At 39.5% G+C, this 13,361-nt stretch overlaps 2 protein-coding genes and 1 long non-coding RNA gene across 8 annotated transcripts in view; 2 read left to right on the forward strand and 1 right to left on the reverse strand.

Moving 5' to 3' along the window:
• Positions 1–1,512, forward strand: part of ZCRB1 (zinc finger CCHC-type and RNA binding motif containing 1) — a 37,523-nt gene extending 36,011 nt beyond the window's left edge. For all 5 annotated transcript variants that reach the window (XM_014061116.2, XM_014061117.2, XM_014061115.2 and 2 more), the window contains exon 8: positions 1,250–1,512. In XM_014061116.2, coding sequence (XP_013916591.2) covers positions 1,250–1,378 — 129 coding nt within the window. In that variant the 3' untranslated portion in view covers positions 1,379–1,512. The remainder of the gene's footprint in view (positions 1–1,249) is intronic.
• Positions 1,513–6,505: 4,993 nt separating this feature from the next.
• LOC148044139 (uncharacterized) lies at positions 6,506–12,210 on the reverse strand. The gene is made up of 2 exons (XR_015697772.1): positions 11,766–12,210; positions 6,506–7,405 (listed from the first exon to the last, which is right to left on the reverse strand). It is a non-coding gene; the product is annotated as an uncharacterized LOC148044139 (long non-coding RNA).
• A 203-nt stretch (positions 12,211–12,413) lies between these two features.
• Positions 12,414–13,361, forward strand: part of YAF2 (YY1 associated factor 2) — a 68,335-nt gene continuing 67,387 nt past the window's right edge. Inside the window, exons 1-2 of one of the 2 annotated variants that reach the window (XM_014059552.2) lie at positions 12,414–12,657; positions 13,054–13,179. In XM_014059552.2, the coding sequence (XP_013915027.1) occupies positions 12,632–12,657; positions 13,054–13,179 (152 nt within the window). In that variant the 5' untranslated portion in view covers positions 12,414–12,631. Of the gene's footprint in view, positions 12,658–12,761; positions 12,850–13,053; positions 13,180–13,361 lie in introns of those variants that run through there. The other variant, XM_014059553.2, reaches the window with a different exon arrangement.

A 13,361-nucleotide genomic window follows, 5' to 3' on the forward strand; every position in this document is an offset into this window, starting at 1 on the left:
TACTTAATAATACAACATGATATTGACTATGTAATCTTATACGTGTGATTATATGCTATGAAAATGGAAAATAAAAACTTTTTATGCCAAAAAAAAAGTAAAGAGACTAAGGATTAACATGAGAGGCAATGAAGCAGAAAATAATATTGTATCAAAGAAATACTGATATAAACAAGCGAACAATCAGGTAGGAAACTATACCCTAATTAAGGAACTATCAAAAAGAGAAACTACATCCCCACCATCAATAGCAGGGCAAGCAAATCCCATCCGTCACTCAAGCAGCACTGATGGTGTTATCTAACCTATTAAGGAAATGTCTGCAAGCAAACAGCCAAGAGAGCACTTAGGATTCCACAGTTCAACCCTGAACTACCTAGATTCCCTTCTATTGATATATATCATATGAGATATGAAGAGCACATCTTGCTTCCCCTACCCATACTCCTTTCTATAGAGGGATGGTTGAAAACATCTTGTAATATTGTATTACAATGGGGTTTGGATGTATTACTGTTACAGGCAGGAAGATTGTGCAGACAGTGGTGAGGACAGCAGAAAAGATTATTGGATGCTTACTTCTATTCAGGACATGGCATATAAATGCTGCTTGACAAGTTCCATCTGTGCGCGCGTGCATTCATATGTATATGTATGTATATATTGCATATGTTTATGTTTGTGCATGTATGTATATGGTGTATGTATGTATGTATGTATGTGTGTATATATATATATGTATATGTATATGTGTGTGTATATATATATATATATATATATATATATATATATATATATATATATATATATATATATATATATATATATATATATATATATATATATATATATATATATATATATATATAGAGCAAGCATCAGAATTTCATTTTTTAATGTGTGCCAGTGTGCTCACAGAAAAAAAGTGACAATAAATCCCATTGTGGTGTTACTTATGTGCAGCCATTGTGGTTTGGTTCATGTTATCTGTAAACATCGTCACAAACACTATGATAAATTAGTTAAAACACAATATTCTATTATGGAAAATTGCACGATGACTTGAGGAAACAAGGCATTGTTTTGTCTTTCCTTTAATAGTTAATTTGTAATTTAACCCATAGCTCAAAATAATTGAAATTACAGAGGTGAAGCAAACAACTGTGCCTATCTATTTTGGCAAGTGTGTGTCACAGAATTTAATATAATTTTATTTCCCATTTTTGTGTTTTATGCAATTACCTTGCAGCAAGCCAAAATTGAAGAAGAACAGCAAAGTTCAACTCAAAATGCTGGTGAGCCCTCCACATCTGATTCAAGACGACCACGCATCAAAAAAAGTGCATATTTTAGTGATGAGGAAGAACTTAGTGACTGATATAAATACTATGTAAATATACTTTATGAAATAAGATTACTGTTGTAACCATGATCTCATTCTTGTAATTCAAATATAACCTTTTTTGTATTTTGTATTTTTTTCCTTTTAAAACAAACATTTCATCATTCATTCATTAATGTGTCACCTGAGAACATTTTTTTGTGTCATAATAGTTGTAGTTTACCACCAAATTCTTTATTCTTATTTTAACATTACAACATAACATATCTCCTGTTATAACATTTCTCCTCCTAAATTATTTACTTTTATACTTTTTATCCATATTCATTTTCTAACTAATGATAAAATAACCCCCATTTTTTATTATAATCAGATTCTTCCTTTCTTTTAATTGCTAGTGTTAATCTACCCATTTCTGTGCAATCTAATATTTTCGTAATTATATTTTCATCTTCAGGGATTTCTTCAGCTTTCCAATTTTGTGCAAATAGAATTCTAGCTGCAGTTATTACATGAATAATCAAATATACATTTTCTTTACTATATTTCTCTGGTAAGATATCCAACAAGAACAGTTCAGGTTTTAAGTCAATATGTTGCTGCATTACCTTCTCCAATCACATTTGAATTCTTGCCCAGTATTTTTTCACTTTTCTACATGTCCACCACATTGTGATAATAGGATCCCAGCATTTGGTGACATTTCCAACATTTGGTTGATTTGTCTTTAAACATTTTATCATCACCTTTGTCGATTGCTTATAATAAATTGTCTTAATCATATTTATAAATCTCTCCCCAAAATCCATAGTCTGTAATTGCATTATCATAAATTGCCAGTTCACATTGTCAAACACCTTCTGCACATCCAAAAAGATCAACACCATTTGTTTTTCTGGTTGACCTTCATAGTATTCCAAGGTGTTCAAAATTATTCCCATGTTGCCTCTAATCTGCCTCTTAAGTAGAAAGCCATTTTGATTTGTATATGTAAATTCATTTAAAAGTCTCTTTAATCTTTCAGCCATTATTGAAGCAAATATCTTTTTAGTCCACATTTAACAGGAAAATCAGTTTATAATTTTTTATCTGTTACAGGTCTGTATCTTCTTTCAGGATGAGAGTGATATATGCCTCACCCATTACCTATAGTAATAGTTCATTAAATACTTCCAGTATTGTGTTGGTTATAACATCTTCGAACATTTTATATAACACTGCTGGTAATCCATCTGAGCCTGGCGTTTTACCATTCTTTTGTCTTTTAATTGTCTCGGTCAGTTTTCATCGTTATCCTTTCCTCTAATGCCTTTTTAAATTTTTCTGGTATTTTCGGTAATTCAGCCTTGTCTAAATATTGCTTTGCTTTTTCTCCTGAGATTGTCTCTTGTTTATAGTTTCTCTTAATAATCCTGAATTATTGCCCCCCCCTCATTTTGATAACATACAGTCCCTTACTCATCAATTAATTGATAGATTAAATTTCAATTTGTATGCCAGCCATCTTCCTGGTTTATTTGCATTTAAAAAAAATACAGTAAATCAATTGACATCCACATTGTGTCTGTTCGAATAAAATGTGTACTGTTTTCTATCCGGGTATCTTCCTCGTCAAGCATCTTGAATACCTAGTTCCTTCATCATTGTAAAAAAAGTTTTGGGACTGTTTTTTCTAGCCTTCTTCTTGTAGTTTTATAGTCCAATTCTTTATCTACAATTGCATTAAAATCACCTATGATATATATGTTTTCATACTCAAATTCTATTATTTTCCTGTGTAATTTACCATAAAAATCCTCTTGTCATTTGGAGCATATATCGCCACTAAAAGTATTTTTTTGTATTTCATTATTATCTCGACCATTAAAATCCTCCCTTCCTCATCCTCAAAAATTAGTTTGGATTTTATTTTCTCTTTAATGTATAGTGCAACACCTCACTTACTTGGATGTATAAGTGCAGTTTCCCCATCTTTGATGTTCCCCCCCAAAAATTGTGTTGCTTTCTGGTATGAACTTCTTGTAAACAAATTGTCAAATTTTAATTTCACCAATTTATTAAAAGTTCTTTTCCTTTTAATTGCCTAATTCAATCCATTTATATTTATTGATATTACTTTTATTTCTCCCTTCATGTTTTACTTATATGTGGGTTTCATTGCTCTGGTCATTCTTATCTCTCTTTGGCCTCTGCATTCCTTTGCTCTGGCTCCTTCTCATTGCTATTTCTTCTTAATTCTTTACTGTCTCTTTTGCTTGTTTATCTCTTTCTTCCATAAACTCTTCCTGCCGCCTAACCTCTCTCTCCTCTCTCAATCTCTCCTTCTCTTGTCATCCTAAATATTGGTCATAAAATTGTTCTACTTTGTCTAATGAATCTAATCTGTGCCTTTGTTCTTGCCAATTTACCAATATTACCTCAGGTACCAGCCATCTAAAGTTCACTCCCTTCTTATATTCTCTTCTCAAGTCTCTAACTCTTCTTGGTACTTGTTTCAATACAACTATCTCTCTACCTTTATACTTCATTGGATTGTTTCTTGCTCTCTGCAGAATCTCTGTTCTTATTGCTTTCTTGATGAATGTAACATGCATCTCTCTAGGTAAATTGTTTCTCATCACATATCTTGTGTGCAATCTAAATATCTTGTTGATCTCATTTAACACATTTTCTTTAGTATTCTCTATTGCTTCCAACAACAACTCTGCCATTATTTCAGCTAGGTTTTCTCCTTTCTCTTCCATATTTTGAATCTTAGATGCAGTGGTGGGTTTCAAAAATTGTTCGAACCTACTCTGTGGGTGTGGCCTCCTTTGTAGGAGTGGCTTGCCGCCCATGTGACTGGATGGGAGTGGCTTGCTGCCCATGTGACCAGATATGAAGATGCCGACGATACTTGTCAGAACCACCTTAAATTACCTCACACACAGCACTGGCATGCATAAGAATATGATGTAAACTTGTTTTTTAAAAGGCATCTTTGGTTTGCGTTAAAACAATTTCAACACACGCAATGTTCTGATTGCACCACAAACGCAGTAGTCATCCTTACCTTTCACAGAGGCACTGAGTTTTATAAATATGAGCATGATAGTGTAGAATAATCATATCCAAGGACCAGTGGTGGGTTTCAAAAATTTTTGGAACTTCTTCTGTAGGTGGGGCCTGCTTTCCGGGTCCACTGGTGGAACCTCTTCTAACCGGTTCGGTAGATTTGACGAACCGGTTCTACCGAATAGGTGCGAACTGGTAGGAACCCACCTCTGCTTAGATAATAATCTGTGCAATCCATTTCTAGAGAAATAATTGTTTTCTCCTAGTTATTATCTACTGCTGTAAGTCTATAATCCAGCTGTCCCACTTTCTTTTCTGAAAGCTTTTTCTTCCACTTTTTGTATTCTTTATTTATTTTTCTCCAAAATCCCTTTAAAGTCTTTTAACTCCCCTTCTACTTTCTCCATTCTTCCATCTAATTTGCCTATCCTTTTCTTCAAGTCTTAATGTAGAGCCTGTATCATATTTTTTAGATCAAGTTTCTCTTGGTGTGCCATGGTATCCAATGTTCTCTGACTCGCAGGACTAGAAGTTGTTGAAGAGGCTGCTGAAGACAATTGTGTTGTTCAATAAAAAACCAGGGGAAAAAAGAAGATGAAAAAATACATCTTTATAATCCAAATCCAAATATCTTGTTAACTTCTTTTCTTCAGGTTCTTCTTACCTTAATCCACATTGCTCAAAAGAGTGAAGAAAGAGGACAAAAAAGAGGGTTTTTTAAAAAAAAAATGAGTAAATTTTTTAATCCAAATCAACCCACCAGATCCAAAATTGCAATTGTCTTGTTTTTTTTATTCCAAAATAAAAATAATCATAGTATTACCAACCACTGAGAAAAGGAAAATCAAAATCGTATGTCCAACTATTCAAAAGACAAAAGGAGAAAAAGAATATCTATCATCTTTCCTGTTATTTCTCTTTCAAGTTCTGAGAGCTGCACTGTTCCAGTAAATAACGAAATTTTTCCCCCCTCTCTATGAAGCAAAATAATTTCTTATCTATCCCGTTCACACATTGATCTTTTCTTTGTTCTTATGACCAAATTGCAAGGAATTGTGCCTCTAGATGGCACTATAGTTCAATTCCAAAAAGGAAAAAAAGTTTTATGAAAAGAAAAAAAAAATCATTTAGTCACTTTAGTTTTAATTTTTAATCTCTACTTTGAAAAATAAGAGATTTGAGTTTATTTAGTCTGGCTTTCTGATTTTTATTCTTTTGGAAACAGTCTTACGAAGCCAATTCAGTTTTTCCCTTTTTTTACTTATTTGGCTCCTCCTGCCTTCTTGGTGGAAGGAGGTGGAAGGGCGCACACACACACAAAAAAAACCCAGTTCCACCTCCTCTGTTTTTGCTGTACTCTCCTCTCTCTACTATTCCAAGGAGGTTATAAAAAGAAACATTTTTTTAAAAAAAAATACCTCACCCAGACTGTCCACACTTTTCTGTCAGTCCACGTTCCTTTCGTGACCACCCCAGCTTTATGGTGGCTTGTAATGGCCACTTCCTTGGTCGCCAGTTTGAGAAGCTTCTTCTGAAATGGCTGGGGAATTTGCAACTTTAGATCTCATCGATTAGGCCTCCTCCGAGTTTCATCTGCTGGTCAATGCCGACTGGCAACCACGCAGAGGAGAGCCTTCTCGGTGGTAGCTCCGACCCTATGGAACGATCTCCCCGTGGAGATTCGTACCCTCACCACCCTCCAGACCTTCCGCACAGCCCTCAGAATCTGGCTATCCCGTCAGGCCTGGGGCTAAGATTGTAACCTGCCCGAATGGTATGAATGTTGTGTTTTAATTATGTATTGTCTTATATGTAAAAAGTCTGTTTCCCCCCCTTTCCTTTTGGATTGTGAGCCGCCCTGAGTCCCCCCAGGCAAAAGGGCGGCATATAAATAAACCTTCTAAATCTAAATCTAAAATCTAAACTTCCCTAAGTACGTTAGATTGTGCTTCTCTTGTTCACCGTCCCTACAGGACAGCTTTGGTTAAAAAGACCCCCTGCTGACAGCTGAGGTATTGATCCTTCAGGAACCCCCAAAGGAAGCGTTCATCTGGCTGCGATGCTGGCCACCCCCCATCCCCCGTAATTAAAATATAACTTGAGAGCACCAAACATCTATAGTATGTTTATTTCACACTATTTTAATTGTTTTTGTTATAGTTTTAAATTTTATATCATTTATATAGCATTCCACCTGATTGACTACAAATAACATACACGAGCAAGTAAAACTAAAATATATTTGAAAAATTAAAATAGTATGGAAAAAATCCACATTGCAAATAGAACATGGATGTCCTGCAGCTAAGATTTAAAGATTCAGCTGAAATGGGAGTTATGTTAGGCCATCCTCAACACAAGGAGGATAGGAGCCAATTGTTCCTTTGATGGTAATGTATTCCACAATTTGGAATCTAGAGAGGTTTGCTCAGGTAAGTAAGTAGTGAATTTTATTGTTTCTGTGTAGGAAAAATTGTTTGAGTCAGGGTTATGTTGCTTAAAAGAAAATATATATATCCTGCCTTGAATGTGAATGAATTGTTCTTCACCAAAAGAAAGGGGCCAGTTGAATCAAGTTTTATTTTCAAACCTCTGAAAATCACTATACTTCCTTGTTAACTTTGTCCTTAAATCCAAAATCATGAAAAGTAATGAATACTGTGCTCTTAAGTACAGTAAGTGATGGCGGTGGTGAGGACAGTGGCGGCAGTGGCAGAAACCCCAGGCAGGGCGTCTGCCGCCACCGCTGACCACACCCATGCCGGCAGCTGCAGACGCTCTCCATTCTCCATTCACCACCAACCGCCCCATTTCACTCACGACGTTCCGGCTACAAAGCAGGAAATCACAGCTCAAGGGTATCCCCGAGGTCCCAGGAAGTTCTCATAGCTGGACCTGGAGCCAACGATGGAATAGGGTACCCCCTGCAAGCCCTGAGGACAATCATCTCCCCGAAGCTCTCCTCAAACGTGACAGGACACCATCAGCATGCTCAGTAGAGTATTTCTCCTAAAAGATAAAGGAGAATTCAATTATTACTTGGTATGGAATATATGGTATAAATGGCTAGAGGAAAGATGTGATATTCTTTACATCTTTCCTCTAGCCATTTATACCATATATATATGGTATAAGGAAGCATTAAGGGAAGAAAGATTAAGAAATTAGAAAACAATTACAAAGCCGCATAAATAAATAGGGTATAAAATGTAAGATGTATTGTATATAAAATAGTACACTAATAGATTATTATATCTAAAAGAAGTATATGTACACATACATAGGTATAAGATGTATATAAATTGGTACATTAGTAGATTAATATGTATAAAAGAAGTGTAAGTACACATGTATGGATATAAGATGTAGATAAATTAGTACATTAATAGACAAATATGTCTAGAAGAAATATAAGTGCACATTTATGGATAAAAATGATATAACGGAGGTATACTGATTTGGAAATGTTGCAAAGATTATAATTGTGTTAAAAAAACTGGAAAAAACTGTTTAATAAAAAATATTTTTTTAAAAAGAGTAGGATCTTGGGGATGAAAAAGCAGGGAATCTTCCATGCAGGATGTCCATATCATGCACCTCACAGTATGGAAGAACCTTCAGCAAGCTCTGTTCATCTAATTTGAGCAAGAATAATATATCTGGGTAATGCAATTTGAGAGATACCAACACCCCATGCTATATAAGACTTGCAAGTAATGACTAGCACCTTAAATTTTACTAAAAATATAACATTTTCCAATACAGCAGTATCAAGATTGCCCAGTAAGCATGTGGGCTATTGCATTATGGACGAGCTCAAAAGGTAGCTCCATTTATAACTAACTAGCTTATGACCCAGTGTTGCCCTGGTATTTATAGACATTGAAATGTTTTTCTGACAGGGAGCCATTTAGAGGGGCCTTTTGTCCCCCTGCTCCCATGGCCATCATCTGTGTTCCCTGCCTTCCTCTTCCTCCTTTCATGCCCATCATCCCTGCCTTCTCCCTTCATCCTCCCATGCGCTCCTCTTTCCCACCCTGTGTACGATCTTGGCACTTTGCCCCAAAGTGTTTGTCTAACAGGTAAACATTGAGAGGGGCCTCCCCCCCCATTCCCATACCCATCATCCCTGCCCTCTCCCTGCCCTCCTCTTTCCCACCCTGTCTACGATCCTGGCACATTGCCCCAAATCCATCCCCATTGGTCCACTGGAGGGCGAACGTCACGGCTGGCTTTCCAGAGGAAGCTGCAAAGGAACTGACATCACAAACAATTTCTGCTCTAGGACACCACACTTGCTCTGTTTAAAGGCCCAGGCATTCCAGAGTTATGCTGGAACACAGACACACACACACACCAAGGGTGTCTCCCCCCTAGTAATTGTTTCCAGAGCGCAAGTCATATGTGTACCAAGTTTGGTTAAAATTGCTCGAGGAGTTATGCTGGAACACACACACACACACACACACACACACAGGGGTGTTAGAAGTGTCTTACCCTCACAGTATTTGTTTCCAGAGGGTAGGTCATCTGTGTACCAAGTTTGGTTGAAATTGCTCAAACCGTTCCAGAGTTATGCTGGAAGAAATATACATACGTACATACATATATTTTTTAAAAATATATATATATAAATTTTCGAATCCCTAGTGCCGCATAATGGAATTAGCTCCTGTTACTTGTCCCAGCTTCTGCCAACCTAGCAGTTCGAAAACATGTAAAAATACAAGTAGAAAAATGGGGACCACCTTTAGTGGGAAGGTAACAGCATTCTGTGCACTTTTGGCGCTTAGTCATGCTGGCCACATAGCTATGGAAACATCTTCGGACAACCCTGGCTCTTTGTCTTTGAAACAGAGTCGGAAATGACTAGCACAGATGTGAGAGAGGAACCTTTACCTATACATACATACATACATACATACATACATACATACATACATACATACATACATAATATAAATATAAATATATACTTATATTAAAATAAATGAAGAAAATGAAGAAAATTGTAATAATCTAGTAACAGAATGACAAAGATATGAGTGGCCATCTCCAGCGCTTTTTGATTGAGATAAACCTGCAATTGCACCACCCAAAGCTAGCCAAATGTTCCCCTGAATACTGCTTCTAGAAAGTGGTAGGTAGGAGTTAGTGGTAGTTAGGTAGAAGAGGACCCAGAGTTAGTTTCTTAAGCAGAGAGCAGACCAGTGCCTCTTTCAAATCCACTTCTCTTTCCCTCAAATAGGTATTATCACCTGAATCCAATTTCCTATCACCTCCCAGACTCCTTGCCTAGATGTGGTAAAGCTGATTCTAGAACCACAGCCTCAAAAACCTCCCAAGAAACACAGAGCATTACGTCTTTTCATTCTATTCATTGGGCTTCCTATTTGAAGCTAATACAAATGATTATATCACAAAATTTCAGCCAGATAATGGCAATTTACCACCAATTGTCTCTTCTTAACTATTCTTCCCTAAAAAGGCTCAAGATACTTTTAATAAGGCAGCTATCTGATTTACAGAGACATACATCATTATCCTAATTGTGACAATAGGCTCAAATTTAACTTTGTATCCTGGTATATTGATTTTCATTTCCATCGGTTGACACTTCAGATCAATTCCATAGGTTCTATAAATTTGAAAAGTTTTTTTTATCTATCAGGCACCAAAGCTAAGGAGGTAGTATATCTAGTCATCACCAGGAAGTAATGAAAATGACCCCCAAGATTAGGCGAAAGTCAGACTGGGTCATTATGGTTTAAAACAACCCATAGTTATGATGCTCATATATTCTCAAGCTACTTTTGACTTCAAAAAAGGTTTAAATGAATCAGAACTAACAATCTAGTCAAATCCATCCTCGCCCTCTCCAAATTCAAGTGCTGTAGTTCAGAAAGAGATATTGCTCTACCAGTAAGAGAAAAGTACAATAGCTGCATGCTCAATCTGTCATTTAGGCCTAACCTTACAAATACAGTTTTGCATCTGGTGACCTGTGAAACAATATTCCTCACAACAAACAAGGTCTTTGCAATGCATATTTGCCTTCTACCTCACTGCTTTCAAGTTGTGAATGACCTATAAATCAGCCAGGCAGATCATATTGAGAAATACCTTGTATTTGCTGTCCAGTCAGGTTTTGGTGATACATGTCAGCACTGCTCCCTTGTCTACAATTTAATTAATTAGTCCACAATTATTTTATTATAAATAAATCTGGCAATCAAAATATCAATCTGAGCACAAGGAACCCAGCTACCAGAATGCTTAGCTCAAAATATGAGATATGGGGCCTGAAATAAATATTGCATCCAAAATTACCCATCTCTCTTCCCACTCCCCCCCAAAAAGTGCCCTCATCTGCCAGCATATTTTATTCATCCGTCACTACTGTTATCCTTTCTTGTGTACATTGGAGAGGCATTTATACATATAGATGCTTCTTTTAAAAAAAGTGTCTGATCATTCCTGCAGTTCAAGCCAAAATGGCCATGGACAGTACCTGACTGAAACAGGGGTGTGTGTGTCTGTGTGTGTGGTGGTGGTACATGTTTGCAGCAGCCTAAAGTGACCAATAGGAATGCAGCAGATTCTAACTCCTGGCTGCATCTGTAACCAAAAGAGGGAAAACATTGGTACAGATTAAAGGCAAACGTGAAAGAATCCTCAATTGATCCAGGAAAATGTTAATATATCTATTAAAAATTGAAATGATTAAATATAGCACACTGATGCTCCAATAATCACTTTCGGTAATAAATCTAAATAATAATGGCATATCAATCCATATTTATTTATTTTATTTATTTAGTTTGTCAAACATGTACAAGGTAACTGTTATAAGTATAAACATGGACATGAATAAAGGAAATGAGTACAAATAAATGGGGACAGTAGGACAGGGATGGTAGGCACGCTGGTGCACTTATGCACGCCCCCTTTACGGACCTCATAGGAATTGGGTGAGGTCCCACGCTAGACAGTTTTAAAGTTGAAGCTGTGGGGACTTGAGGATGTAACAATGGAGTCAGGTACAGCATTCCAGGCATTGACCACTCTCTTGCCAAAGTCGAATTTCTGCAATCGAGTTTGGAGAGTGTATCTTGAGTGTGTATTGATTGTTTGCCTGGGCATTATTGAGGTTGAAGCCGAAGTAGTCTTTGATAGATAGGACGTTGTAGCAGACAATTTTGTGTATTATGCTTAGGTCAGAGGGTAGTCGTAGTTCCAGGTTGTCCAAGCCCAAAATTTCAAGCCTAGCAGTAGAAGGGATTCTATTGTGAGCAGGAGTGGAATGTAAAACATGACATTTTACATTCTCTGATTTCAAGGAATATGGAAAGGGATATAATGTACTCACCTTGTTTACATGATTAAAACTGTTCAATGCAGATCAGTTACTTCACCACAATCATATTCCGTTGTTTACATTCTTAAATCATCATTCACTGCAAGTTGACCCTGTCTTAGCCAACATCTGACAGCTTTACCCGAGATGGATGCGCGCACGTGCCTCGGAGGAGATGATTCCAGGCATTCGGGGCCCAATTACATAAATACAGCTGAAGTCAGCATTGGACTCCTTACCGATATACACGTGTAAGTGGGTTACTCCGGGTTTATATGAAATCCAACGGTATGGTTTTGGGTTAATAGCCTTGGCCTCCTGGGAGACGTTAACCCAAATGAGCGATTGCGTTAAATTGGAAATTAGGCCTAGCAAAGGTTATGGCTTCGTGACGAAGGGGGGGGGGGGAACCATCTCCGGCAAGGCGAGCGCGTCTTTGAACCAAACGGGGAACCGGCGGCGGTGCTTCGGGCCCGAAAAGGGCTCCTCCTCGTCACCGTCTGAGGAAGGCGAACGCCGTTCCTCTTTGCTCCGGCCGTCTGGGACGCCTCGGCCTGGCTGTGGGCTGACGCTGGTTGGCGACGGGAGGAGCACGTGAGTGGGAAGAAAGGGGGAGCACAAGGTCGGGTTGAGCGAGGGGGCGGCGGCGGCAGCAGGAGTTTCCCCGACATCTGGAGGTGTCGGCGGCCCCGCTTGGGAGCGAACGGCGGGCGGGAGCTGTTCGCCGCAGCAATAGCGGCTGCAGCGGCTCCTCCTCCTGCTGCTGCTGCTTCGCCGAGTCCCTCCGCCTGAGTCGCCTCTCCGAGCCTCCGGTCGCTCCTCCTTACTGACAAAAACACAAAGGGCCGCACCAGTCTGGAGACGCCTCTGTAGCCGGCATGGGAGACAAGAAGAGCCCCACAAGGTGAGGAGAGCAGAGAGACGGGCGGGAGGGCAGCCGCGTAGGCGGGCAGACAGGCAAAGGGCCTTCGCGGGCAGGCCGGTCAGGAGACGGCTGGCGGCGGCGGCGGCGGGGCTGCCGTCCCCGCTTCTTTTCCTCCCCCTCCCTCCTCTGCCAAAGCCTTTGGCGCCCCCCAACGCAGCAGGAACGATGGCGGTGAGGAGGAGGAGGAGGAGGAGGCGAAGGGAGAGAGGGAGGAGGAGGAGGAGACGTTGTGGGAAGCGGCGGCGGCAGACGAGGAGAAGCGAGGCCCTGAGGGGAAGCGGGGAGGGAGGGGAAGGGCGGCCGCGGCGATGCCTTGTTTTGTGTCTTAAATTTCCTTATGTTTTTCCTCGTCCTCCCTCCCGCTTTTTCGAGTAGGCCGAAGCGGCAGCCGAAACCTTCCTCCGACGAAGGCTACTGGGACTGCAGCGTCTGCACCTTCCGGAACAGCGCCGAGGCCTTCAAGTGCATGATGTGCGATGTGAGGAAGGGCACCTCCACCCGGTGAGTGAGCGGGCAAGAAACCTGGCCTGACAGCCGCTTCCCCGGGCAAAGCAGGAGCGGAGATGGACGGGGGGCGTGGGGTGGGGGAGAAGGCGGCTGGAGTCAGGAAAGATGGATCAGAACGGGGGAGCCGGCGACTGCCACCCCCATAGCCGTGGGGCAGGCAATAGCAATAGCAGTAG

This window comes from Thamnophis sirtalis, unplaced genomic scaffold (assembly GCF_051295495.1).
Source record: "Thamnophis sirtalis isolate CommonGarterSnake01/CBP01778 unplaced genomic scaffold, rThaSir2_p1.2 scaffold_9, whole genome shotgun sequence".
Classification (NCBI taxonomy): domain Eukaryota; kingdom Metazoa; phylum Chordata; class Lepidosauria; order Squamata; family Natricidae; genus Thamnophis; species Thamnophis sirtalis.